At 44.0% G+C, this 24,571-nt stretch overlaps 1 protein-coding gene across 1 annotated transcript in view; it reads right to left on the reverse strand.

Annotated features, from left to right (window-relative positions):
• The window catches only part of DNAH3 (dynein axonemal heavy chain 3), a 189,675-nt gene that overhangs the window by 19,329 nt on the left and 145,775 nt on the right, over window positions 1–24,571 (reverse strand). Inside the window, exons 48-53 of the mRNA XM_064294796.1 lie at window positions 24,374–24,539; window positions 22,211–22,427; window positions 17,581–17,763; window positions 11,315–11,513; window positions 5,958–8,099; window positions 1,504–1,729 (exon numbers count right to left, since the gene is read on the reverse strand). Coding sequence (XP_064150866.1) covers window positions 1,504–1,729; window positions 5,958–8,099; window positions 11,315–11,513; window positions 17,581–17,763; window positions 22,211–22,427; window positions 24,374–24,539 — 3,133 coding nt within the window. The remainder of the gene's footprint in view (window positions 1–1,503; window positions 1,730–5,957; window positions 8,100–11,314; window positions 11,514–17,580; window positions 17,764–22,210; window positions 22,428–24,373; window positions 24,540–24,571) is intronic.

Consider the following 24,571-nt stretch of genomic DNA (forward strand, 5'->3'; position numbering starts at 1 on the left):
TTCGAACTGCCAACCTTTTGGTTAGCAGTTAACCACTATACCACCAGGGCTCCTCAACCATATTATAGAAGACCTTAAATGCCATCATGAACAATTTTTTCTTCGTTGAGTGTGCCATTGATGGTCAATGAATCAACTCACCACCCCAAACCAAGTAACTCCTTGAAATTAATGGGCCTCCCCTAAATTCTCTCTCCTTTGGAATTCTTGGAGCCCTGGTGGCTCAGTGGTTAAGTGTTCAACTGCTAACCAAAACGTTGACAGTTGGAATTTACCAGCTGCTCCTTGGAAACACTATCAGGCAGTTCTTCTCTGTCCTATATGGTCGTTATGAGTTGGAACTGACTCAACAGCAACGGCTTTGGTGTGGCTTTTGGTTTTGGAATTCCTGCATGAATACAAATCAATTATACCCTAATCTGGTTTTGTAAATAAGCACCAAGCACTTTCCTGTTTTTAGGCAGACATAACTAAAATGAAAATAACTAGCATGCTTCATTGCTTAGAGCAGGAGTTAGCAAACTTTTCCTATAAAGGAGCAAACAGCAAATATTTTAAGCTTTGTGGCCATATGGTCTCTGTCACAACTACTCATTGTAGTGTGAAAGAGGCCATAGACAAGACACAAATGAATGAGCATGGCTGTGTTTCAATAAAACTTTATTTATGAACACTCAAATTGAATTTCATATAATTTTCATGTGTCGAGAAATATTATTCTTTTGATTTTTTCAACCATTTAAAAACATAAAAATGATTTTTAGCTTGTGAGCTGTTCAAAAGCCGGCAGCAAGCTGGATTTGTCCTGTGGGCTAGTGTTTGCTGACTCTGGCTTGAAATAAGAGAAGTGCTGAATGTTTGAGTTGAAAGGGTCTTTAAAGTCTCTTGGGTTCATCTCCTCCATTTGTAAATGCAAAAAACAAGGCCCAACCTTGCTGGGCTTTAGAGTTCACAAAAAATCAATAGCTATTTCCAATGTTGATTAAAATTCCATGGACCCAAAGATAGGCAAACAAAAAAAAAAGTAGTGCTTGGACTACAGATAGAATTCTTTTTAGACAAATATGAATTAATAAAAAATTAGATTTACTGACATTCAATTTACCCTCCTAAACATGTCTCCTATCACCTCCTGCCCTCGCAACTTCTCACAGTATACACCCCAGGATCATAGGAGAATTTCTTGGTATTCCCTCAATATACCTCTTTGCTTCTGTAAATGCTGTCCTTTCTGCCTGGAATGTCCTTCCTGGCAAACTCCTTTTCATCTTTCAAAACCCCAGACAATTGTCAGGCTGCCAGGTCTCCCCCAACTTTTCTCCCACCTTTTCTGTGTTCCTTGGCTCTTGTTCACACTATAAGTATAGCAGGTATTGCATGGTATCAACATAATTCATCTGTGGGCTGCCTTCTGCTAGACTTCTTTAGGGAAGGGGCTATGCCTTGTTCTTCTCTGCATTCCCAGTCATCTGCATCAATACCCAGAGACAGGCAGCATCTTACCTGAATCGGATGTTGGTGCTCTCAGGAACGATCACCTCCTCACAGATCTTCTCCAGTGTAGGCATCCAGCTTGTGGCCAGATGGCAGTTCTGTAAAACCACCCATGTCCCATCTTTGATGGCAGTGTTGATCATTCTGGCAGCAATAGGGCCTTGGCCTTGGCCAAGGGAGATGGTCTGTGTTTTGGCACCTCCCATGCCAAGATCATCAGCAAACTTCAACAAGCCTGAGGCCACGAAGAAAAAGAATGTTTTAAAGAGGACAGGTCAGCTAAGACCATCTTAGGAATAGCAACACAGAAGGAGGAGCTGCATTAAATTTCCGGACTCAGAAAGAAACTCATCAGCTCTTATTCATTACAAAATAAACACCTCTTTGGGAAAGCTTTAGATTTCTGATAATCCAGTGCACTAAGCTAAAATTAATTCCAAACACATAAGACATTCTTAACAAAAAATCATACTACCTGGGGAAAAACAAACAAACAAAAAACTGGGTTTGAAAGGAGGAGAAATCCCCAGGTGCCAAAAATGAAGAGGTAGCTCAAAACCAGAGAGGTGAGCACACAACCAAAGAACTGGGGACTGAGTTTTTACAAATTTATTTTACTAGGAAATATAGGCAATTTGTACAATGAAAAGTAAGCCCTTTTCAATCCCTTGACCATCCTGTTGTCTTCCTGAGAGGCAGCCAATGTTACTAGCTTTTTGTGAATCCTTCCAGAGATATTTTATGCATTTAAATAAATGTATACATCCTATTACATAAATGTATTGTAGAATACTGCATTTGTTTTCTTTACTTAACAATGTGTCTTAGAGATTTTTCCAGATCAGTATATATAAACCAAAAAACCTGCTGCCATCCAGTTGATTCTGACTCATAGCGATGCTATTGGACAGAGTAGAACTGCACCATAAGGTTTCCAAGGAGTGGCTGGTGGATTCAAATTGCCAGCCTTTATGGTTAGCAGCCAATCTTTTAACCACTGTGCCATCATAGCAATGCCTTATTCTTTTTCATGGCTGCACAGTATTTCACCATAAGAAAATACCATACTTTATTTAGCCTGTCTAGAGGTTAGAGTTTTAACGCCCAAGGGAGACATAACTTTGCAGCCATAAACAGTGGGGGGCTGGAACTGAGACTTTTGTATAAAGTTAGGATCCTAAAAGGGCTGTGCCTTTATGGTAAGAAGACCAAGGAAAATTCAACACCTCTACAACAAAAAGGCAAATAATCCAATTAAAAAATGGGCAAAGGAAATGAACAGGCACTTCACCAAAGAAGACATTCAAGCAGCCAACAGACACATGAAGAAATCTTTGCAATCGCTAGCCATTAGAGAAATGCAAATCAAAACCACAATGAGATACCATCTTACCCCAGCATTAGCAGCACGAATCAAAAAAACAGAAAATAACAAATGTTGAAGAGGCTGTGGGGGGATTGGAACTCTTATACACTGCTGGTGGGAATGCAAAATGATACAACTATTTTGGAAGACGATTGGCACTCCCTTAAAAGAAAGCTAGAAATAGAAATACCATATGATGCGGCAATCCCATTCCTAGGAATATATCCTAGAGAAATAAGAATCGTCACACGAATAGACATATGCACAGCCATGTTCACTGCAGCACCGTTCACAATAGCAAAAAGATGGAAACAACTTAGATGCCCATCAACACATGAATGGATAAACAAACTACGGTACATACACACAATGGAGTGCTATGCAACAATTAAGAACAATGATGAACCTACAAAGCATCTCACAATATGGATGAATCTGGAGGGCATCATGCTGAGTGAAATAAATCAATCACAAAAGGACAAATATTGTATGAGACCACTACTATAACAAATCATGAAAATGTTTACACACAAAAAGAAACAATCTTTGATGGTTATGAGGGGTGAGGATGGAAAGCCCTAAATAGACCATAGATAAGTGGTAACTTTGGTGAAGGGTAAAATAGTACATGATACTGGGGAAGCCAGCACACCGTGTACAAGACAAGGTCATGGAAGCTCCATAGACACATCCAAACTCCCTGAGGGATCAAATTGCTGGGCTGAGGGCTGTGGGGACCATGGCCTTGGGGAACATCTAGCTTAACTGGCATAACATAGTTTATAGAGAAAATGTCCTACATTCTACTCTGGTGAGTAGCATCTGGGGTCTTAAAAGCCTGTGAGCGGCCATCTAAGGTACCTCACTGATCTCACTCCTTCAGGAGCAAGGGAGAATGAAGAAAACTAGAGATACAAGGGAAATATTAGTCCAAAGGACTAATGGGCCACAACTACCACAGCCTCCATCAGACTGAGTCCAGTATAAGTAGATGGTGCCTGGCTACCACCACTGACTGCTCTGACAGGGATCACAATAGAGGGTCTTGTACAGAGCTGGAGAAAAATGTAGAACAAAATTCTAACTCACAAAAAAAGACCAGACTTACTGCCCTGACAGAGTCTGGAGAAACTCCCAGAGTGTGGCCCTGGACGCCCTTTTAGCTCAGTAATGAAGTCACTCCCGAGGTTTACCCTTCATTCAAAGATTACAACCAACCCACTTTAGACATGCCCATAAAACCAAACAAGACTAAAGGGGCACATCAGCCCAGGGGAAAGGACTAGAAGACAGGAGGGAACAGGAAAGCTGGTAATAGGGAACCCAAGGTCGAGAAGGGAGAGTGTCGACACATCATGGGGTTGTTAACCAATGTCATAAAACAATATGTGTACTAACTATTTAATCAGAAGCTAACTTGTTCCGTAAACCTTCGTCTAAAGTACAGTTAAAAAAAAAAAAAAAGAAAGCCAGAAATCTAGCTACTGACTCTGGGAGGCAACATGGGAGCTTATCACTGACCTAGAGCCTGGGTGAAAAAATAAACAACAGCAGCAACTCTGCAGTAAGAAATCAAAACACCAAGTCTATCCCACATGAAGATGAGGGGTGTGAATTTACAGTACCGTATTGTGTGGAATTCCCAAGCTGAGAAATTTCCCATAAATCTGATCCAGAATGGTGAACCTCCTGAGGCACCAGTATTTGTTCATACAAAATTGTTCTGTTGGAATGCCCCTGAAACCTAAGGTATATGGCACTCCCACAAAATAACATAAGTTTGCTGATGGTGAACTCGCAATAAAAAGTTACAAACTATATGAGGCAATACATCACTATAAGGGATAGTCAGCACATAAAACAATCAGTAGAATTAACACCCCAAGGAGTACATATAGTCTCTGAAAGAGACCATAAAAGAAACGCATCTAAAAGCATTAAAGAAGGAACATGTTTAAATTCAGAATTTTATGAAGAAAACAAATAAAAAAAGAATATATGGATTTGGAACAGAACTAGAAATGGAAATCATTGTCATTGAAGATAAAAACACAAAGCATTGTTTAAAAGAGCAGATTAAATACAGTCAAAGAGAGAATTAGTGGCCAACAAGAGGCCTAGAAACAATGATTTACCCAGTAGCAATGAGTACCCCTAGCGCCCAGCTGGTGGTTTCCAAACAGCATTGCTTGCTAAAAGAAGCAGGGTTCCTTAGAGAAATGACTATTTCCAGATTAGGGGCAGGAGATGTACAAGATAGGCCTGGAATATATGTTGTTCTAGAAAGCAAAGAAGCTACCAAAAACTACTGGGTTTATACGAAAAGGACACAGGCACGAAGGAGCTGCCACAGGCCAAAGACTGAATAATTTGGGCATTGAAAAGTATAATGGCTGCAGTGGGGTAAAACACCGCCATATTTGAAACATCAAATATGTTAAAAATCTATTAATTCACAATAGTACAAAAATTTGTATTGGCTCACTTAGGAGTTTACTAGGGCACTACTTAATTATTCTGAAAGCTGATAAGTGAAGAGAAAGAATGAAGTATCTATTCTCCCTGTCCTGTTTAACTATATTCAGAGTAAACCCCTGTCCTACGCCTTTTGGTATTATTTGAATTTTTTTAATCACAATGCAGTATTAATTATTCAAAAAAAAAATTTTTTTAAAGGAAAAAGCCCTGCCGAGACAAGCAATAGTCAGAGAAAATGGTTTAAGATCAAGGTGACAAACTGGAAGGCAGGAAGCCAAGTCTGGCCCTTGGCTTGGACCTCAGGAGATAGTTAAGAAGAAATCTGAATGAGTGATGGAAATTTAAAATGGGAGCTTTCTGGTTTCTCTGGAAAAATCAGATGATCTGGCTATCCCGGGCTCATATTACCGCATGGCACAATTTGTCAGAGCTGAGTAGCAGCTGCTCCCTTTAGCCAGAAAAAAGAAGTCTTCAGTTGCCCAGATGCACCTTAGCCTGGCAACTGCTTGGCCATCTAAGACAATTGAGTTTGAGATCCCTGCTGTCAGAGATATGCTATCATTATCCATCCACTTATTCTGGGCTTTCCACGTCCTACCATATAACATTCTGTCCTTACCTGCCATTGGGTCTGCACCTGGAGACAACACGAAAATCAACGGTGCACAACAACTGGAATCATCGTAGGAACCCTGCAGATCAAAAGTAGGAGGTTCAACGTATACCTTTCCCATGTGTTCAGCAATGAACTCCCGAACAGCTGGAATAATTTTGTCAGGCCGCAAACATCGAAGGATCACCATCCTCTCTAGTCCTTGAATGAACTTCCACTGTCCGGGAAATGTCTCCTCATGGGGCCAGGCTGAGTCATAGATAAGTTTCCAATCCTCAACATTTTGTTCAAAACTTTCCATTAGGCCTTTCAGTTTGGGTAATGCGGATGCACGGACAACTTCCGACCATGCCTTCTCAGACAGCCATTCAGGAGCTGGGTTGGGGAAGGGGTTATCCAGGGCAATGCCTCCAGTTAGAAGGAAGTACCAAATTTCCTCATTAATTTGCTTTTTCTCTTTCATGATGCCGATGGTCAGGAGGAAGGAGAAGAGCAGTTTGTCCTTCTCAAACAGAGAGCGGCAAACGTTGTTGTAAATGCTCAGGGTGAAATGTTCAATGATGTACTCGATACGTAGGTCTAGCTCATCACTTTTCCTGCTGTTAGCCAGGGACTGAACATACAGGTTTATGAACCATGTCAGGGAGTACTGGTACATCGGCTCGATGTTGGCCAGGTCAGAGATGCAAAAGAAGATGGTGGCAGAATGAACAGCCACTGGCTTGTAGCCCATCCGAGTCTCATCAATCTGCATTTCTGTCACAGAAGCAATTTCCTGTTTCTCAGATATTTCTTCAGACAGCACTTTAGAGGAAGACAAAACTTTGATGGCAGTTTCATCCTCAAGGATGTTGCCCTCGGACAGGGAGAGGACCTCCAAGATTTTATCTTCAATTTCCTTTAGCTGCTTCTTGTTCTTGGCACTTTCCACAATCAACTGGTTCTTCTTCTCTTCCAGTTCTGGCTTCTCCTTGGCAGCCACAATGCCAAGGAGTTGATCTTGGAGACCCAAGGGGGTGATCATGAAGTTAAGGAGACAGACTTTCACGGCGACTTCAGGGAGGTAATGTGGGTTCCTCAAACGGGTTGTGATGTATAACTTAAAATCCTTGGAGTATTCAATGATATTTTCGCCCAGCCTCATATATTCAACCCCCTGCTGCTTGAATGTTGCCTTGAGCAAGATGGGTTCAATGGAGGCATCCAGCTCTTCTCCGATGTTTTCAAGTAAGACAGGGGTGCCAAATTGCAAAGCGTTTTCCAGTGTTCTCATATAGTTGGCATCAGTGAACTTGATGACAGACAGCTTATTAGCTTTCTCCATGTTCTTAATCCACTTATTGGCCTGCCCCTGAGGGTCAATCATTAAGGCCCAGCGTCTGGAATTGGACACAATGATGCCATTGTCAATGGAGAAGGAGTCAATGGGCAGCCCAGCAATCTGCCAGGCCCGGATTTTTACGGGATCCCCTAATGTGTTGCTGAGACTAAAGTCAGCGGAGCCAGGGATGACCTTCTCCTTGCAGTGCTCCAACCACTGCTTTTGGCACTTGGTCCGATAATCCACTGTAAAGGCACCCAGGTAAGCCACGGTCCCCGAGGACACCAACACATCCCCTGTCAGGTTAATATAGCGGATCCCCAACTGCCGGGCAGCTTCTGTCCATCTGTCCTTCTCTCCCCCAAGACCACTGATCAGCTTCTCTGCCCTGATTAGCTTTTGGGAGCAGATTTCAATGTTTTCCTCCAAGGCATTTTTCTTGAGGTTCATGTCTTCAAAGTCATCATTCAGGGCCTGCAGGCGGTCTTCCACCAGCTTCAGCTCTGCCCGCTTCAGGTTCAGTTTCTGCATCTGTGCGTCCAACTTCCCCTCAGCCTCCTTCAGCCGCTCCCGTTTGGGAGCCACCACTTTGGCCACGCGGTCGTATACCTCCATGGCCCTCACCCACTTGCATAGGCCTTCACAGGCCGATGACACATTTTTAATGACAGCTGGTTGGAAATCTGGGTGATCGATAAACTTTTCCCGGATCCTCTTCATGACGGTTGAGGGGATGTTGTCTTTATCGTATGTCTTAAGACTCTCCAAGAATTTCAGATCTCCAAGAATCTTTCTTGACACCCCCCAGAAATCTTCTATCATCTTACCTATTCAGTACAAGAAGCAGAGATAACAGGTACATACTATTAAGATCTTCTGGTTGAGACTTAAGACTGCATAGAGGCTATTCTTTGTATCTGGGAAAAACCATCTAAGCTGCTCACCATGGCCTGGGAGGCCCAGCCAACCTCAACAACTTCATTCCCAGCCACTCTCTCCCTCACTCTCTGGACTTGGGTTACAAATCACCTTCTTTCGATTCCTCCATGATCCCAAGTGCTTTCCTATACATGAGCCCTTCACCTACGCTGTAAATGGCATCTGGCTGGCTCCTGCCCATATTTTGGATTTCATTTTAAAAGTCACCTCCACGGAGAGGCTTCCCTAGATTAATTGCTCTCTTTAAGGTGGTCCCTCATCTCTCCCCCAGCATCTTCTCTTATCTCAGCTAGGAGGAGGAGTTTGCAAGAGAATCCTTCAAGAAAACAGCTCAGATATAAGTTAGCCTGAGCAAGGATGAGCTAGCCAGTACCTCTCCACCCTGGCTGTCCCTGGAATTTCCTGGGAGCTTACAAAATAGGAAAGCCCATGCTTCGTTCCCTTTACAGCACTTGTCACAATTTCTAATTTTTGTTTACTTTTTATTGTCTACCTCACCCTCAAAGCTGTAAGCCATTGCTGTGTTTACTAGAATCTAGCTCAGTGCCTGATATTCAGTGATCAGTAAATATTTATTGAATGAATATTACCCTGTATCCCACTCAAAGACAGAGAGGGCAACAAGGGTTAAAGCCTGTGAGCATGTATTTTGAATACTCCTTTTCAAATCTGGGAGGTAGTTTGGATGAGCCTAAAGCGTTCCTCTGGTGGACAGTGGGAGTGAGTGAGTAGGGTGGCACCTGGGCAGAAGGCTGTCCGTGGCCTCCCCAGAAAACAAAGCCAGGCCCACATTTTCCTTAGTACCAACTGTGCTGCTGACTAACGATGGATCAAGTGAGCTGGAACGCCACCCTGGGACAGTGGCCCTTTTGTTGACATGCTGGAAAAAAAATTCAGGAGTCTCTTTGGCGCATGGTACTGTAAACACTTGCCAAGCTCAGTCGCCTCAAAAAGTTATGCTTTTAGACACTGTATTAAGTCAAACAGGTCAACTGTGTCCCATTGATTTCTAATGTAAGCACAGCCACCAGCCAAATAGTTTCCATGAAAATTTTTGTTTACATTCTGGAAATTAACCTGCGTCATTTAAATTGACAAAGCTAATTTGATAACTCTTTTGCTCCATTCACATGTACCCACTAAATTCTATAGGTTGGGTGAATAATATACACCAATTAAAAAAAAAAGATCTCATCAAGTCGACCCTGACTCATAGTACTCCATGAATGTCAGAGTAGAACCATGCTCCATGGAGTTTTTGGTGGCTGATTTTTTGGAATAGATTGCCACATCTTTCCTCCATGGTGCCTCTGGGGGGACTTGAACTTCCAACATTTTGGTTAGCAGCTGAGCTCGTTAACTGTTTGCACTACCCGGGGACTCCAAATAACATACCATATTTTTACACAAATAATGCATGCCTCCTATGTTTGTTTGCCAACCTTGCCCTCCCCGCTGGAGATATTTTCAAGGTATTTTTATAAGAGCAAAATTAGCACAGTGCACTTATAAAAGTACCTCTGGGGGGAGGGAGAGCTTGGCAAACAAACGCAGAAGGCACAGGTTCTTTGCATAAACTACGGTACACAATCTGCTTTAGTTTTAAGGTAAGGCAGGTAGATGTTGGGTCCTGTGCTGATCATCAAGGATCCAAGAAAAAATTGACATGCATGATCTGGCCCTGCTTTGTGTATCACAGGAGTTCTCAACCTTGGCTGCATCTTAGAAAATGCTACTACTGTGCTCAGGCTGCACCCCAGACCAACGGCACGGGCCTTAGTATTTTTTAAGCTCCCAAGTGATTGCAGGGGCAGCTGGGGTGGAGAGGTGCTGGCTAGCTCATCCTTGCTCAGGCCAACTTATTATATCTGAGCTGCTTTCCTAAAGGATTCTCTTGCAAAGTCCTTCTTCTGCTCCTCCATTTCCAATCTCGTTTGCATCTTCTTCAGGTGGCTTTTGGCCAGAAATTGGCCAAAAAGGAGGAAATGTTAAGAAAAGAAGGGGAAGCAGGAGCTGGAGGTTCCCACGTGAGGGTGCAGAGATTTCTAACAACATTTCTGAAGCAGTGAAGGAGTGGAAGGGCGGTTTCCAGGAAAGGAGAACTCAGAAGGCAGGAAGTATCACTGGACTTGGTTTTTAAAGCCCTTGCTCAGTTCTAAGACACTGGTCTTAATACAAGGTCCTACAACTAATTCCGATTTTAAGTAGAATGGACGTTTACCCATAAATGCCTCTAGGCTCAATAGCAAAACAGAGCTTTCCTTTGTCCCTCCTTTATTCCTTTCTCCTCATTTCCAACTCTTTGTAGTCTAGCCTCTCCCTGTCTCTCTGCTTCCCCTTGCCCCTCTCTCTTACTCTCCATTGGCAGTGCTCTCTCTCTGTTTCCACTCCTGTCTGTCTGTCTCCTTCTGGTCTTTTCTTCCCACTTGCTTGCTCTTTGGCTCTGTGACTCCCCATGTGTGTCTCTATCTCTGGGTCTCTCTGTCTTCATTTTTCTCCCACTTTCAGCATTTTTGTCTCTCAGGTTTTTTTTCTCCCTGTTTCTCTCTCCACATTTCTCCCTCCTTTGTCTCTCTATGTCTGACTTCAGGTATGTGAGTCTCTGTCTCTCCTACTCTCTCCCTGTCTCTGTTCTTCTCCTTCCTGGTTTCTTCCCCTCCTGGTCTCTGTGTGTGTTTCAGTCTCTCTCTCCACCTCTTTCTCAGTGTCTCAGTCTCTTTCTGTCTTGCCTTGCTTTCTCCCTGCACCTTTCTCTCTCCTGTTTCTCTCTGCCTCTCCCACACACCCTGCTCTGTTTGTGCTTGCTCCATGGCAGTCCTTTTATCTATGTGACCTTCATTTTTGGGATGATTTGCAGGCAGGGGCCTTGACCCAGCTTAGCTTCACCCACAGATGCTGCATCTTCCCAAATGAGGAAGAGGAGAGAGGATGGAGAAGAAGCACAAGTGAGACCTACAGGTGCACAAGTACATCCCAGTGCCTTTTTTTGATTCCTCCAAAACGGTGCTGCCTGCTGGCCTGGTGGGGGCAGGGGCACCCTCCCTGTCAGGGACCAGCAGACCCTGAGGCCTCTGGGTGGGGTGGGGGTGCTGGTGGGGATTACCAGAGCCACCGGGGTCTGGCTTCCTCTCTGGTCGCAGCCCTTTCATGACACAAATGCTCTCCATGACCAGCTTGACCGGGCCAGGGGGGTTCTGCATTGACTTCACCAGGGAGATGTCTGCAGGGTTCAGGGTGTCGAGCGCGGCTAGTGCGGCCTCCAGTGCTGGCATCGCCTCTGCCAGGTCTCCCTCACATTCGTTCTGCAGGCAGCAGAGAGAAAGGGTGAGTGCCTGCATGTCCCCCACGGGCTGTGCCTGAAAGCACTGCCCTGAGCATGGCTCTCGCTGTCCACCAGCCACAGGGAAGGGGCACGGCCTCAGGGACTGCGGTTTGGATGCTCTGGACATCTGAGCATTCACCTAATCTTAAAAAATTAAGCTTTTGGTTTTTAACAAATTCCCAAGAGATATATGCAGTGGGTAACTTCACACCCATCAATCAGAGATGGAGTAAAGGGTAAGGGTGAGGCTTGAGTGACAGACGGATTGAGGACCTGGGTGGGAAGAGGGTCAGGTCAAGTTTAGGGGAGAAATAAGGCATAAGGAATGGAGAAGGTGAAGGATGGGCTCAGAATCAGGAATATATTTCAGCTCAGAGACGGGGTAGGGAGGAAAGAGGGATAGGGTGAGGCTTGGGGATAAGGCAAGGTGCCATGGAGTTGATTCCAACTCATAGCAACTGTACAGGACAGAGTAGAACTGTATTCTTTACAGAAGCAGACTGCCACACCTTTCTCCTGCGGTGCGGCTGGTGGGTTTAAACCACTGAAATTATGGTTACCAGCCGAGCGCTTAACCACTGTCCCACAGGGATCCTTTCAAGGCAGGGTCAAGATGAAGAGTGGTGGTAGAGAATACAGCTGGGTAGGGAGTCAGAGGTAGGGTAAACTCAGGGCAAACAGGACAGTGTTATGTCCACTATTTGCTAATTTAACAACAAAATTAATACAATGGAATATTATTCGGTCATAAAAGAAACACAGCACTGATTCCTGTTACAACATGGATGAGCCTTGTAAACATTATGCTAAGTAAAAGAAGTCAGACACAAAGGTCATCTATTGTATGATTCCATTTCTATGAAAAAGGAAATCCATGGAGACAGAAAGCAGATTAGTGTGGCTGGTTGCCAGGGGCTGACAGAGGCGAGAATGGGAAAAGGCTGCTAATGAGCACAAGGAATGAAAATGTTCTGGAATTAAGTGGCGATGTCAGCATGATTTTGTGAATATACTAGACAGCACTTAATTGTATAATATTAACAGTGTGTGAATTCTGTATTAATTTTTTTTTTTAAAGAAAGCTTAATATTATAGGATTTTAGAACTGGAAGGGACCATTAGTTAGGTTTTTTAGTAGTTCAATTACCAAATTCTACAAAAAAGAAAAATGAGGTCCGTGGAGATAGGATAGCTTAGCCAAGGTCACCCGGTTTAGTCACAGAGTAGGCTCCAACCCTGAGCTCCCGTCCCCTCTCTCCACTAGTGACCACTCTGGTTCTGTCAGTCCCCCAGACCAAGGAGGGATCGCACAGCCATGACTGAAGTGAAACTTCACAAGAGAATGTCAAGTCTCAGAAAACTTATGGCAAGCGTGTGCTGAAGCTTTAATATCCTGCAAGTTTACTGTGATAGACAAAGGTGCTTCCACCTTTGTACGTATCCTGCATGTGTGTGCACATATGTACGTACCTGCCTGTGTATATCATAAGAAGTCCTGGTGGTGCAGCGGTTAAGCACTCAGCTGCTAACTAAAAGATTGGCAGTTCAAACCCACCAGCGACTCCATGAGGAAAAAAAAAAACAAAACTGCCACTCCATGTGGCAGTTTGCTTGTGTAAAGATCACAGCCTTGGAAGCCCCATGGGGCAGTTCTACTCCATCCTATAGAGTTGCTGAGTTGGAATCGACTTGATGGTGTATATCAGGGGCTTTGTATTTTATGTTTTCTGCTTTTCTTATAAACATATAGTTTTATTGGGCCTCATCATGTTAAAACAATACGTGTCCCCCTTATGCCCCCAAAATGAGCCATGTCAGATGTCCCCGACATCAAAATGGAATGTCCTGCTTCAGATGCCCCCTTCTCATCGCTATGACATCCATCAGAGTAAAGTGCCAAGCACAAGGAAAAAAAACAAAATCAAAACCAAACCTGCTGCTGTCGAGTCAATTCTGACTCAGAGCAACCCTATAGGATGGAGTAGAACTGCCCCATAGGGGTTCCAAGGATTGGCCGGTGGATCCAAACTGCTGACCTTTTGGTTAGCAGCTTCCCTCTTAGCCACTGCGCCAGAAGAACTACTCAAACCAGTCTTTCCTGTTTCTCAAGTCAGCTTTAGAAAGGCTTTGGTGGCAGAGGAAACCCAAGAGGTTGGCTCCATCACAGCTTCGGATGTTTGGCTGATTTTAATAGTCCAGGTGCCTATGGTGTCCCATCGTCAACGGTTCCACCCTATTTTCTTATAACCTGCCAGGCAACTAGAGGCCCAACACTCTTCATACCTCCCAGTGACTTTCTAGCTCCAAGCCTTTTCCTAGGGGGCAGGGCTGGACACCACCTTGGTCTTGGGGCAAGCCTGGTTGTCCAGTAACTAACTCAAAACCGAAACCAAATCCAGTGCTGTTGAGTAGATTCTGACTCATAGCGACCCTATAGGACAGAGTAGAACTTCCCCATAGAGTTTCCAAGCAGCACGTGGTGGATTTGAACTGTCGACCCTTTGGTTAGCATCCATAGCACTTAACCACTATGCCACCAGGGTTTCCCACTAACTCAAAAAAAAAAAAAGAGGCCTCTAATTGTGACATTATCCATAACAGTGACTCGCAAGCCTGCCATGCCTCAGAATCATCGAGGTACATTTAGAACATCTTCCCCGTCAGGCCCCACGCCCGGAGATTCTGAGTCACCAGTCTGGGTGGGGCCTGGGCACCTGCCTTTTTTAAAACTCCAAAGGTGATTCTGACATACAACTCTGGTTTACACTATTGGAACGCTGAACACAAAGGGGAAGGAGGAATCAACTTAAATGCCCAGTAGGGGAATGGCTAAGGAGCCCTGGTGGAGCAGTGGTTAAAGCGCTTGGCTGCGAACCAAAAGGTTGGCAGTTTGAACCCAGCAGCTGCTCTGCAGGAGAAAGATGTGGCTGTCTGCTTCTGTAAAGATTACGGCCGTGGAAACCCTATGGGGCAGTCTTACCCTGTTCTACAGGGTTGCTATGAGTCAGAATCGACTTCACGGCAATGGGTTTGGGTTTAGGGGAATGGCTACTTGATGGGTGATGTGCTTACTTTAAAAAGTCATTAAAAGGATGACAGGGGTATTTTGGGAAAGCATTTGTAATAGGATACTAAGAAAAAAAAGCATGATACGAATCACAATTATGCTGTGTGTAAGAGCTAGGAAGACACTTGGAAAAATGAGTGTTAAAATTGAGCTTTTCAAAGTTCTCTCCTGTGTGTCATCACTGTTACAACAGTTGTTTCCACGATAAGAGTATCATGATTAAGACTGACCCTGTGGCTTTGCAACGCAAGGAGCAACAGGGCTGTTGGAGACGGATGAAGCATGGGGTACCCTGGTGAACGTATTCAGCTCTGCAGTCATTCTGGCATCATTTATTATCCTTATTAGGGGAAAATAAAGGATTCATGAGCTTAAAAAGAATCATCCAATTAAAGCAAACCTTTGTGCTTGTGAAGCATGTGTGCCAGAGACCCTACTCTTTCCCTTCCGGTCTCCTCATTTCCCCAATATGGATTCCATTCACATGGCTGAGCCCCTGCTATGCATTAGGCTTCACACTGGGTGCTCTTCCTTGTAGCATCATTTATGGAGTGTGATGAGAGTAGAGAAAATTCCCAGACCTCCCGTGGAGGAAGAACTGCAGCTCTGAAAAGTTCAGGGCTGAATTCTGGGCCACATGAGAGCCCCAGGGAAGCTGTGGAGCAAGCACAGGTTTCTTCTCCTTGGGTGGACTCTTCTCCCTCCTGACACACCTCCATGATGTCACTTCAGGACCCGGGATGGCATGGCAGACGTGAGACCTCACCCTCTGCACCGAAACCCAAGGTGGCAGTTTATTGCCCTAGAGTGGGTGTGGTAGAGAGTCCTCGGTCATCTCCTTATAAACCTTAGTCACTGCCCTCCTCCCTCCCTCATGTTTGCCCCTGACATTGCAGAGCAGAATCCTGAGTATGGTTTCCCCCTTTCCTACGGTCCCCTATGTGGTGAAAGGCTGGCCTTATCAAGCAGGCAAGTCCACGTGGTACAGGGCAAAGAACAACTGATTTGGACCGTTAAGGCCTGACTGTGGCTGGGCACGTGCTACAAACATTACATGCTTTTCTCTTAGTATTCCCATTTTATGGATGAGGAAACTGAGGCTAGGCAAGGACAGCGAAAATTGAGCCCTGGTATGCCTATAAAAGCACGAAAGAGGACAAATCCATGTGTCTTCAGGGGTCAGGTGATTGTTCTGAGTACGGGAAGCCGGCTAGCTGGGGCTTTGGTGAACTGGGACACACAGGGGGCAGCACCTGGTCAACACCACTGATGGTGCAACACAGGAATATAGGCCCAATGTTGCCAAAATGCCTGATTTGGGTTTTTTTTTTTTTTTAGGGAAAAGTTCAACATTCAAATTTTTTTTACTTGAAATCTCCAGAATTTTAAATGTCAAAAACTAGTTTTGAGTTTTAAGAAATACTCTGGGTAGTGTGTGTCACAGTGAATATGTGCTCCCTAGCTGCCAGTTTGCAACTTCTGGAATAAGGGTCAAATACAACGGTTTTGGGACCAGAGAGCTCTAAGTTTGAATCCTCGTTCAGTCACTTAGTAGCTGTGTGACCTTGGGCAAGCCTTTTAAGTTCCTATATCAGGATTTCCTCATCTGTAAATTGGGAATGATACCACTTGCTTACAGTGCTACTAGGATGACAAAAGGTAATGTAAATTAGGTGGAGTCGGAATATATCTCCCATGGAGGAAAGGAATGTTGTCCGTCTTATTCATTCCTATTTCCCTACTGCCTTGAAAAGTGCCAGCACATCGTAGATGCTCCATAAATATTTTTTAAATGAAGGAATACAAGAGACACCACCATCATGCTGATTAGAAGTTGTTACTATCATCTTGTTGCACAATGGCAAATCATTTGCCAGATTATGGTTCTTGGTGCTGGCGGTCACCGTCTTTTATGGTTCCACTCATGCCACTAGGCCTGTGAGTGAACAAGTCTCTGATACCCAGGGCATTCACCGTGAGTCTCTGAGATCAGGGATTAGACGAGAGGCCAAGTCTCAGAACTCATCGGAGAAAAGTCAGTCTGGAAGGCCTGTCCTTTTCAAGAAAATAGCCCATGACCCATTTATCATAGAAGGCAGACACAGGCTATTTCTTCAAGATCCTAGTTTCAAAAACAGTTGACAGGCTTTTCTAGCTGCTAAGTGAGGGCATAGGGACAAGAACCTTAAGCTCAGTACCACGAGCCTTGGATTCTGATCCCACTAACTAGCTGTATGACTCTGGTCTAGTCATTTCACCAATGAACTTCAATGCCATTGATTCTCAGATATTGACACCTGTCAGTCCTAAGTCTCAAGGTGATTGCGATACTCAAATGAAATAGTGTACTCAAAAGCACTTTAAGAAATACACAACATCACATCAATGTTAATTAGGTGTTCTTCCAGTATCTGAATATAAGTTAAGCCCTTCCCAGGATTATTTCTTCTCTGGGTGAAAAAAAAAAACCTTTGAACGGAACCCTTTAGGTTCAACATCCAGTCGTTTGATAAATATTTATTCCACACCTACATTACACTAGGTGCATTTGAGCAAAAACATGAGGGAGATGGAGGAGACAGCCAGGTAGGTATCTGCAGGAAGAGCATTCTGGGCAGAATGCAAAGGCCCTGGGATGGGAGCTTGCCTGGTGTTTCTTTGAAGGGCAGTAAGGAGGTCAGTATGGCCAGAGCAGAGTGAAAGGGGAGGGGAGTGAAGTAGTAAGAGATGAGGTCAAATCATGCCGGGTCTTGCAGGCAAATGGAAAATACTGGAAAACAATAATGCTTCCTGAGGAGAACCAGGGGCCAGAAAGACTTGCTTCATCACTTACCAGCTATGCGGCACTGGAGAAGTCACCTACCCTTTCTGAGCCTCACTTTTCTCATCTGTGAGATGGGCATGACTACAGACATCATACAGGGCTGTGTTAGGCTCTAGTGAGATAAGGGACTAGCCCTTTTCTCTTGGCTCTTTATACCTTGATTCCTTGAGCAATCGCAGCAGCAGCATTGGCTTCTTTTTCATCGGCCTGCACGAGAAGCTTCTTGGCATCAGCTTCTTTCGTCTCCGCTTCAATTTTCACCATCATCTTAGCGGTCTCCTCAGAGGTCTGAATGAGCTGAGGCTGAAGTGCAGTCAGTTCTATTTGCATGACTGCCACCTAGCAAGGAAAGAGGGGCAGGAAGAAAGGAGGGTCAGGACGTCAATGCCGAAAATGGCCGTCGGCAGGAGTGGAACCCATCGGCCAACGAGCAGAAAAATATTTACTAATGATTCTGACATGGTACTGGGATTATCTTTTTCAGTTGCTGTTCATCTCTTTGATCTTTTAACAGTTAGTTATTGGGTTCAAAAAATGGGTCGCCCAGACATAAAATGGTAAGCTAAAACTAAAAAAAAAAAAAAACAGGCTGTGTTTCTTCCCTCATTGAGCCTACATCCATGTATTATGGTCAGGGAGAAATAGGCTAACAGTAAGTTAATAAATTTTTAAAGATCTCTTTAAAGTGTTAAAAAGCAAAGACGTCACTTTTAGGACTAAGGTGTGCCTGACCCAAGCCATGGTATTTTCTATTACCTCATATGCATGCAAAAGCCAGACAATGAATAAGGAAGACCAAAGAAGAATTGGTGCATTTGAATTATGGTGTTGATAAAGAATATTTAATATACCATGGATTGCCAGAAGAATGAACAAATCTGTCTTGGAAGAAGTACCGTCAGAATGTTCCTTAGAAGTGAGGACGGCAAGACTTTGTCTCTTGTACTTTAGACATGTTATCAGGAGGGACCAGTCCCTGGAGAAGGACATCATGCTTGGTAGAGGGTCAGTGAAAAAGAGGAAGACCCTCAAGGAGATGGACTGACACCGTGGCTACAATAATGGGCTCAAGCGTAACAACAATTGTGAGGATAGCACAGGATGGGGCAGTGTTTCTTTCTGTTGTACATTGGGTCACTATGATCTCAAGCTGAATTTATAGTACCTAACAACAACAATTTTTTTAAGGCTGGATAGAAGGAACTTTCATCTTTTAAGGTTATCTTTTCCAACAGTCAGGTGCCCTCTATAACATTCTGCTAAGTGGTTTTCTGGCCTCTGTTTGAACACCTCTAATGACAGGACCACCACCTGTCTGTCAGTTTGTCATTCTTGGTGGCTTGAGTGTTGCTATGATGCTGGAATTATGCCATCAATATTTCAAATACCAGCAGGGTCACCCATGGTGAACAGATTTCAGCAGGACTTCCACTAAGGCAGACTAGGAAGAAAGGCCTGGCTATCTACTTCTGAAAATTAGTCAGTGAAAACCTTATGGATTACAACAATTGCTAGAACAGGACATCATGCTTGGCGAAGAAGAGGGCCAACAAGGGCATGGGAGACCCTCGGTGAGATGGACTGGTACAACAGCCACAATGATGGACTCGAACATGCTGGCAATTGCAAGGATGATGTAGGACCGGGTAACATTTTGTTCTGTTGTACCTAAGGTTGCCCTGAGTTGGAGCTGCCTGGACAGCAGCTAACATCAGCAATGACGGGGCACTCACCAGCCGTTGTAAATTGAATTCTGTCCCTCAAAAGATACGCTGAAGTCCTAAACCCTGTACCTATGAATGTAACTTTGTTTAGAAATAGGGTCTTTGAAGATGTTATCAGGAGCCCTGGGGTGAAGTGGTTAAGCTCTTGGCTGCTAACCAAAAGGTCGGCAGTTCAAACCCACCAGCCACTCCATGGGAGAAAGATGTGGCAGTCCGCTTCCATAAAGATTAAAAAAATACAGCCTTGGAAATCCTGGGGGGCAGTTCTACTGTGTCCTATAGGGTCGCTGTGAGTGGGAATCCACTCAAGGGCAAGGGGGTTTGGTTTTGATTTTAAAGATGTTATCAGTTAACATGAGATCATACCAGAGTAGGGTGGGCCCTAATCCAATCTGCCTAATGTCTTACAAAAGAGAACAAATACAGAGAAAGGGTTAGACAGAGGAAAGATGGCTATATGACAGAGGAGGCAGACGCAGCTACAAGCCAAGGAATGCAAAGGATTGCTGGGAGCCACCAGCAGCTAGGAGAGAGGCATGGAGCAGTTTCTCTCTCACAGCGCCCAGAAGGAATCAACCTTCTACCCTGATGTGGACTTTCAGCTTCCAGAACTGTGAGAAAACAAATTTCTGTTCTTTAAAACCACCCCCTTTGTGGTACTATGTTACGATAACCCTGGGAAACAAAGGTACCACCTCTCAGGGGGGTGGCACCTTTTTTCAGGCAACCAAACCCCTCCCATTCTCCTGACAAAGAGCTGGAGTTTACGCCCCTACAGTTTTTGCCTGCTAGTTCGGATTCTGCCTTCTAAGGCAGCTCAGACACAAATGATTGGCTTTCAAGTATTTGAAGAGGGTTTCTCGACCTGCTCCCACTGTCCTCAGCAAACTGTGTGTGAGAAGAAGCACGGCGTGCTGGCCTGGTTAGAAACACAGGCTCTGAAGTTCAGCAGGACTGAGTTCCAATTTGGCCTGGCCACTTGTGGGGACTCCTTACAAGGCTGCATAACCACAGGAGAGTTGCCTGGCCTCTCTGTGTCTTGGTTTCCCTGCATGTGACGTGGAGATGAAAGCACTACGTTCTTTGCACACAGTGCCAGGCACATGGCAGGGCTCAAGGAATGTTAACGGGCACTGTCATTTTCTTTCATGGTCTAAACTGCCTCAGGCCTTTTGCTGCTCCTCAAGCAACACAGTTTTCTCACCTCTGTCTGGACAGACCCCAGTTTTCAGCATCTCTCTAAAACCCAAGGGCCCCGAGCTGGACCCAGGACCCTGAGGTGCCGAGCAATGGGGCCACCTTTGATGTCCTTTCCCATCTCTATGTTGCAGAATTCATGGGTTTGCTGTTCACAGCGACAGGTCACCCACTATAAACCAATCAGCTATCTCAGTTCTTTATTGGTGGCTGAAAATCCATCTCTTAATGTGACCCTCTTTTTAGATGGTTTGCGAAGTGGTTCCAAGTACAAATGAATTAAAAATTGATACGCCAGGCATTTTTGCTATGGGTTGTACTTGTGTCAGCTCATTTAGTCTTCATAGCAGCACTGTTATGGAATGAATTGTGTCCCCTAACTCTTATACACATAGATATAATCCCACCTAGGAATAGGGCTGTCTTTGTTATGTTTATGAGGCTATGTCAGCGTAGAATGTGTCTTAAGCTAATTACTTTTGAGATATAAAAGGAGCATCTTAGACAGAGAAGCAAGCAAGCACCAACAGAGGGGAAGATACTCATCACATGAAGGTCACCAAGGAACTGAGGAACAGAGCTGAAAAGAGACAAGGACCTTTCCCCAGAGCCAACAGAGGGAGAAAACCTTCCTCTAGAGCCTGCACCCTGAATTCAGACTTGCCTCCCCAGTTCTGAGAAAACAAATTTGTCTTTGTTAAAGCCACCCCCAACTTGTATTTCTCTTATATCAGCACTAAGAAACCAAGACAAGCACCTCTGAGATCATTCTCTTTTTATAGAAGAAGAAACTGAGGCTGGAAGAGGCGAAAAAACTGTGTCCAAGGTTCTATAGCTGCTAAGTAGTAGAGCTGGAATTTAAGCCCAGGTCTGACTCCACAAAGCACCACTGCCTTACTCTGTCCAATTCTCCAATGACAGCATCCAGGGCTGGGCAAGGGTATGAGAGGATCCAGGGCTGGGCAAGGGTGAGGTAAGTGAGGCACTCACCTTTTTTTGTGTGTGTGTGCTTTAGATGAAGGTTTACAGAGCAAATTAGTTTCTCATTAAACAATTAATACATATGTTGTGTTGTGACATTGATTGCCAACCCTGCCACATGTCAACACTTTCCCCTTCCTGACCTTGGGTTCCCCATTTCCAGCTTTCCTGTTCCCTCCTGCCATCTTGTCCTTACCCCGCGGTTGGTGTGCCCATTTAGTCTCGTTTTATTTTATGGGCCTGTCTAATCTTTGGCTGAAGGATGAACCTCAGGAGTGACGTCAGTACTGAGTTAAAAGGGTGTCTGTGGGCCATACTCTCAGTTTCTCCAGTCTCTGTCAGACCAGTAAACCAGGTCTTTTTTTGTGAGTTAGAATTCTGTTCTACATTTTTCTCCAGCTCTGTCTGGGACGCTCTATTGTGATCCCTGTCAGAGCAGTTGGTGGTGGTAAGCTGGGCACCATCTACTTGTGCTGGACTCAGTCTGGTGGAGACTGTGGTAGCTATGGTTCATTAGTCCTTTGGATTAATCTTTCCCTTGTGTCTTTGGTTTTCTTCATTCTCCCTTGCTCCAGGGCACTCACCTTGGGCACAAATTTTAAGAGGTGCCAAAAAACTCGGTACTCAAGATAACTGGTATTTTAATGCAATATTTTTTTTTAATCAAATGTAATGAAAAAAAAAATCCATGATGAAGAAAATATCAAAATCTTAAATAAAGACAGGATCCAACAGGGCTGGAATTAGGGTGAGGAGAATGAGGTGAGTTATATAAATGTAGGTTCAGATCCTCTCTTTAGTTGGCTCCCCCTTAAATGAGTGCCTCGCCTGCCTCCACCTAGTCCAGGACCAATGTGTCCCTTTTCTACCTGGTAGCCACTTACCTGTGAAGCTGCAAAATCAAGTTTCTGAAGGCCTGTCAGGTAGCGGTTCCTCATTGTATCAACCTCTTGTCTCTTGCTATTCAGGAGTGTCTTGAAGGTCAGAATCAATTCGAGGTAGGAGGTAGGGGTTACATAGTTGTGTCTGCGCAACGTGTTGTAATAATCGAGGGACAGATTCCTCACGCTCTCCTGAAAATATTTGCACATGGAGACAACCCTGCAGAGGACACAAAGATGGTTAGGGAAGCCCCACTTCCTCCAGAGAGCACAAGTTGGGTACAGACACAAAAGTGTAAGAAAGCACACACTATTAAAGCCCATTCGAGTCCAAGATTCACTGAAGATAATTCAACAGAATCAAGGTAGAAAAGGATGGGGTAAGTGCATACTCTTACTGGAAAGATCTTTGATCATATCATTTCCATCCCTAATCCCTTTGATGAATAATCAGGACTTAACTTTTTTTAAGCAGCAGTTCTCAACATTTGGCAAAATGGTGAAGGCTCTGGACTTTTCAGAATAATGTTTTTAAATGCATAAAACAAAATACATAGAATTCCAAAGGAAACCAGTGATATTATAATAGAGTTTTAAAAATATTTTTAAACAAATTTATGGAATAGTAATGTATGTGCTTCTTACTGGAGCATTAAATCAGGGATTGGAAGACTTTCTCTGTAAAGGCCAGATGGTAAATATTTAAGGCTTTGTGAGCCACACAGTCTGTCACAACTACTAGTCTGCCTTTGTAGCAAGAAAGCAACCATAGATAATATATAAACTAATGTGCAAGGTCATGTTCCAATAAACCTTTACTTAGAAAAACAGGCTGCAAACTAGATTTGGCCTGTGGACCATAGTTTGCTGACTCCTGTGTTAAATAACAAGATGGATCAGTGGGTCTAATAACTACCACTGTTTTGAAGGAAATGATACACTGAGGTATCTAGAATGACTGAATGAGTCTTGAAAATAACCATAATTCCTACAAAGTCACAGGTTTCGCTAATCCTACTGGGGTATGATGACTATATTCATCATTGAAGGAAATGTAACCTACCAGTTAGACATCAGTGAAAATGCAGATAAAATTTTTTCCCATTCACATTCACCAACCGTCTGAATTCTATCTGTGGAACCTGTAGACCCAGGTTCAGAAATCTCCTGGCCTAGATAATAAAGCTCAAAACTCTCAAAATGGAATTTAAGGCCATCGACATTCTGAACTCTGCCTAACTTCTTAATTTATCATTCATTCCTTTAATAAACATTCATCGAGCTTGTGATGTACCAGATGGAGCCCTGGTGGTACAGTGGTTAAGAGCTCAGCTGCTAACCAATTAGCATTTTGAATCCACCAAACGCTCCTTGGAAACCCCATAAGGCAGTTCTACTCTGTTCTATAGGGTTGCTATAAGTTGGAATCGACTTGATGGCAATGGGTTTGGTTTGGTTATTTTATGTACCAGACACCTGCTGGGCACTAAGGATGTAGAAGTAGACAAGGCAGGTGACATGATCCTTGCCTTCATGGAGCCCCCAGAATGGTCTACATCATCTCTTTCCTCACACTAGCCAAAAAGGAAGTGCTTTTTTTGGTAGAGTTGTGTTTTACAAATAAAAGAGAAAGATTTTTTTCATTCCCCCAAAAGAACAACAAAAACTTTGTCAAGTGATTCTGACTCATAGCAACCCTATAGGACAGAGTAGAACTGCCCTATTGGGTTTTCAAGGCTGTCAATCTTTAAGGAAGCAGGCTGCCACATCTTTCTCCTATGGAGCATCTGGTAGGTTAGAACTGCCCACCTGTTGGTTAGCAGCTAAGTACATTAACCAGTAGGCCACCAGGGCTCCTTTCACCCCCCCAAGAACCAGTTTTCATCCCCTTGGCAATGACGTCACCCCTATTGAGCATGCATGCTCTAAGATGACTGAAATAGCCATATTACATCGAGGTCTTCATAGATAGATGACAGTGCATGACAAGACAATTCTGAACAATTTCATTTTATTCTTTTTCAGCAAAGGTGTCTTATTAAATATACAACTAAACGTGGTTTGATTTGAAAGTGTAAGACTTCTTCTATATTAAACTGAGACAGCTTTAAAGCAACAGCAAAAATAGAGCCACCATCCAGATTTTCAAAGACAGCTAACACTTACTCTGCCCGAACGTCGTCATCAAGCTCCACATCTTCCAGAAATTTGTTGGCCACTAACTCCAGGGCATCTGTGGGCCAGGACTGGAACCAATCAATTGTGCAGCAGTTGATCAGCGAAGGGAACATCCGCAGGCGGTTCCGGAAGGCGTCCCCAATTGGGCTCATGGCTTATAGAAAGTAACTTTGTTAGTTCCATTCC

The sequence above is a fragment of the Loxodonta africana genome, chromosome 12, assembly GCF_030014295.1.
Source record: "Loxodonta africana isolate mLoxAfr1 chromosome 12, mLoxAfr1.hap2, whole genome shotgun sequence".
NCBI classification, from domain to species: Eukaryota; Metazoa; Chordata; class Mammalia; order Proboscidea; family Elephantidae; genus Loxodonta; species Loxodonta africana.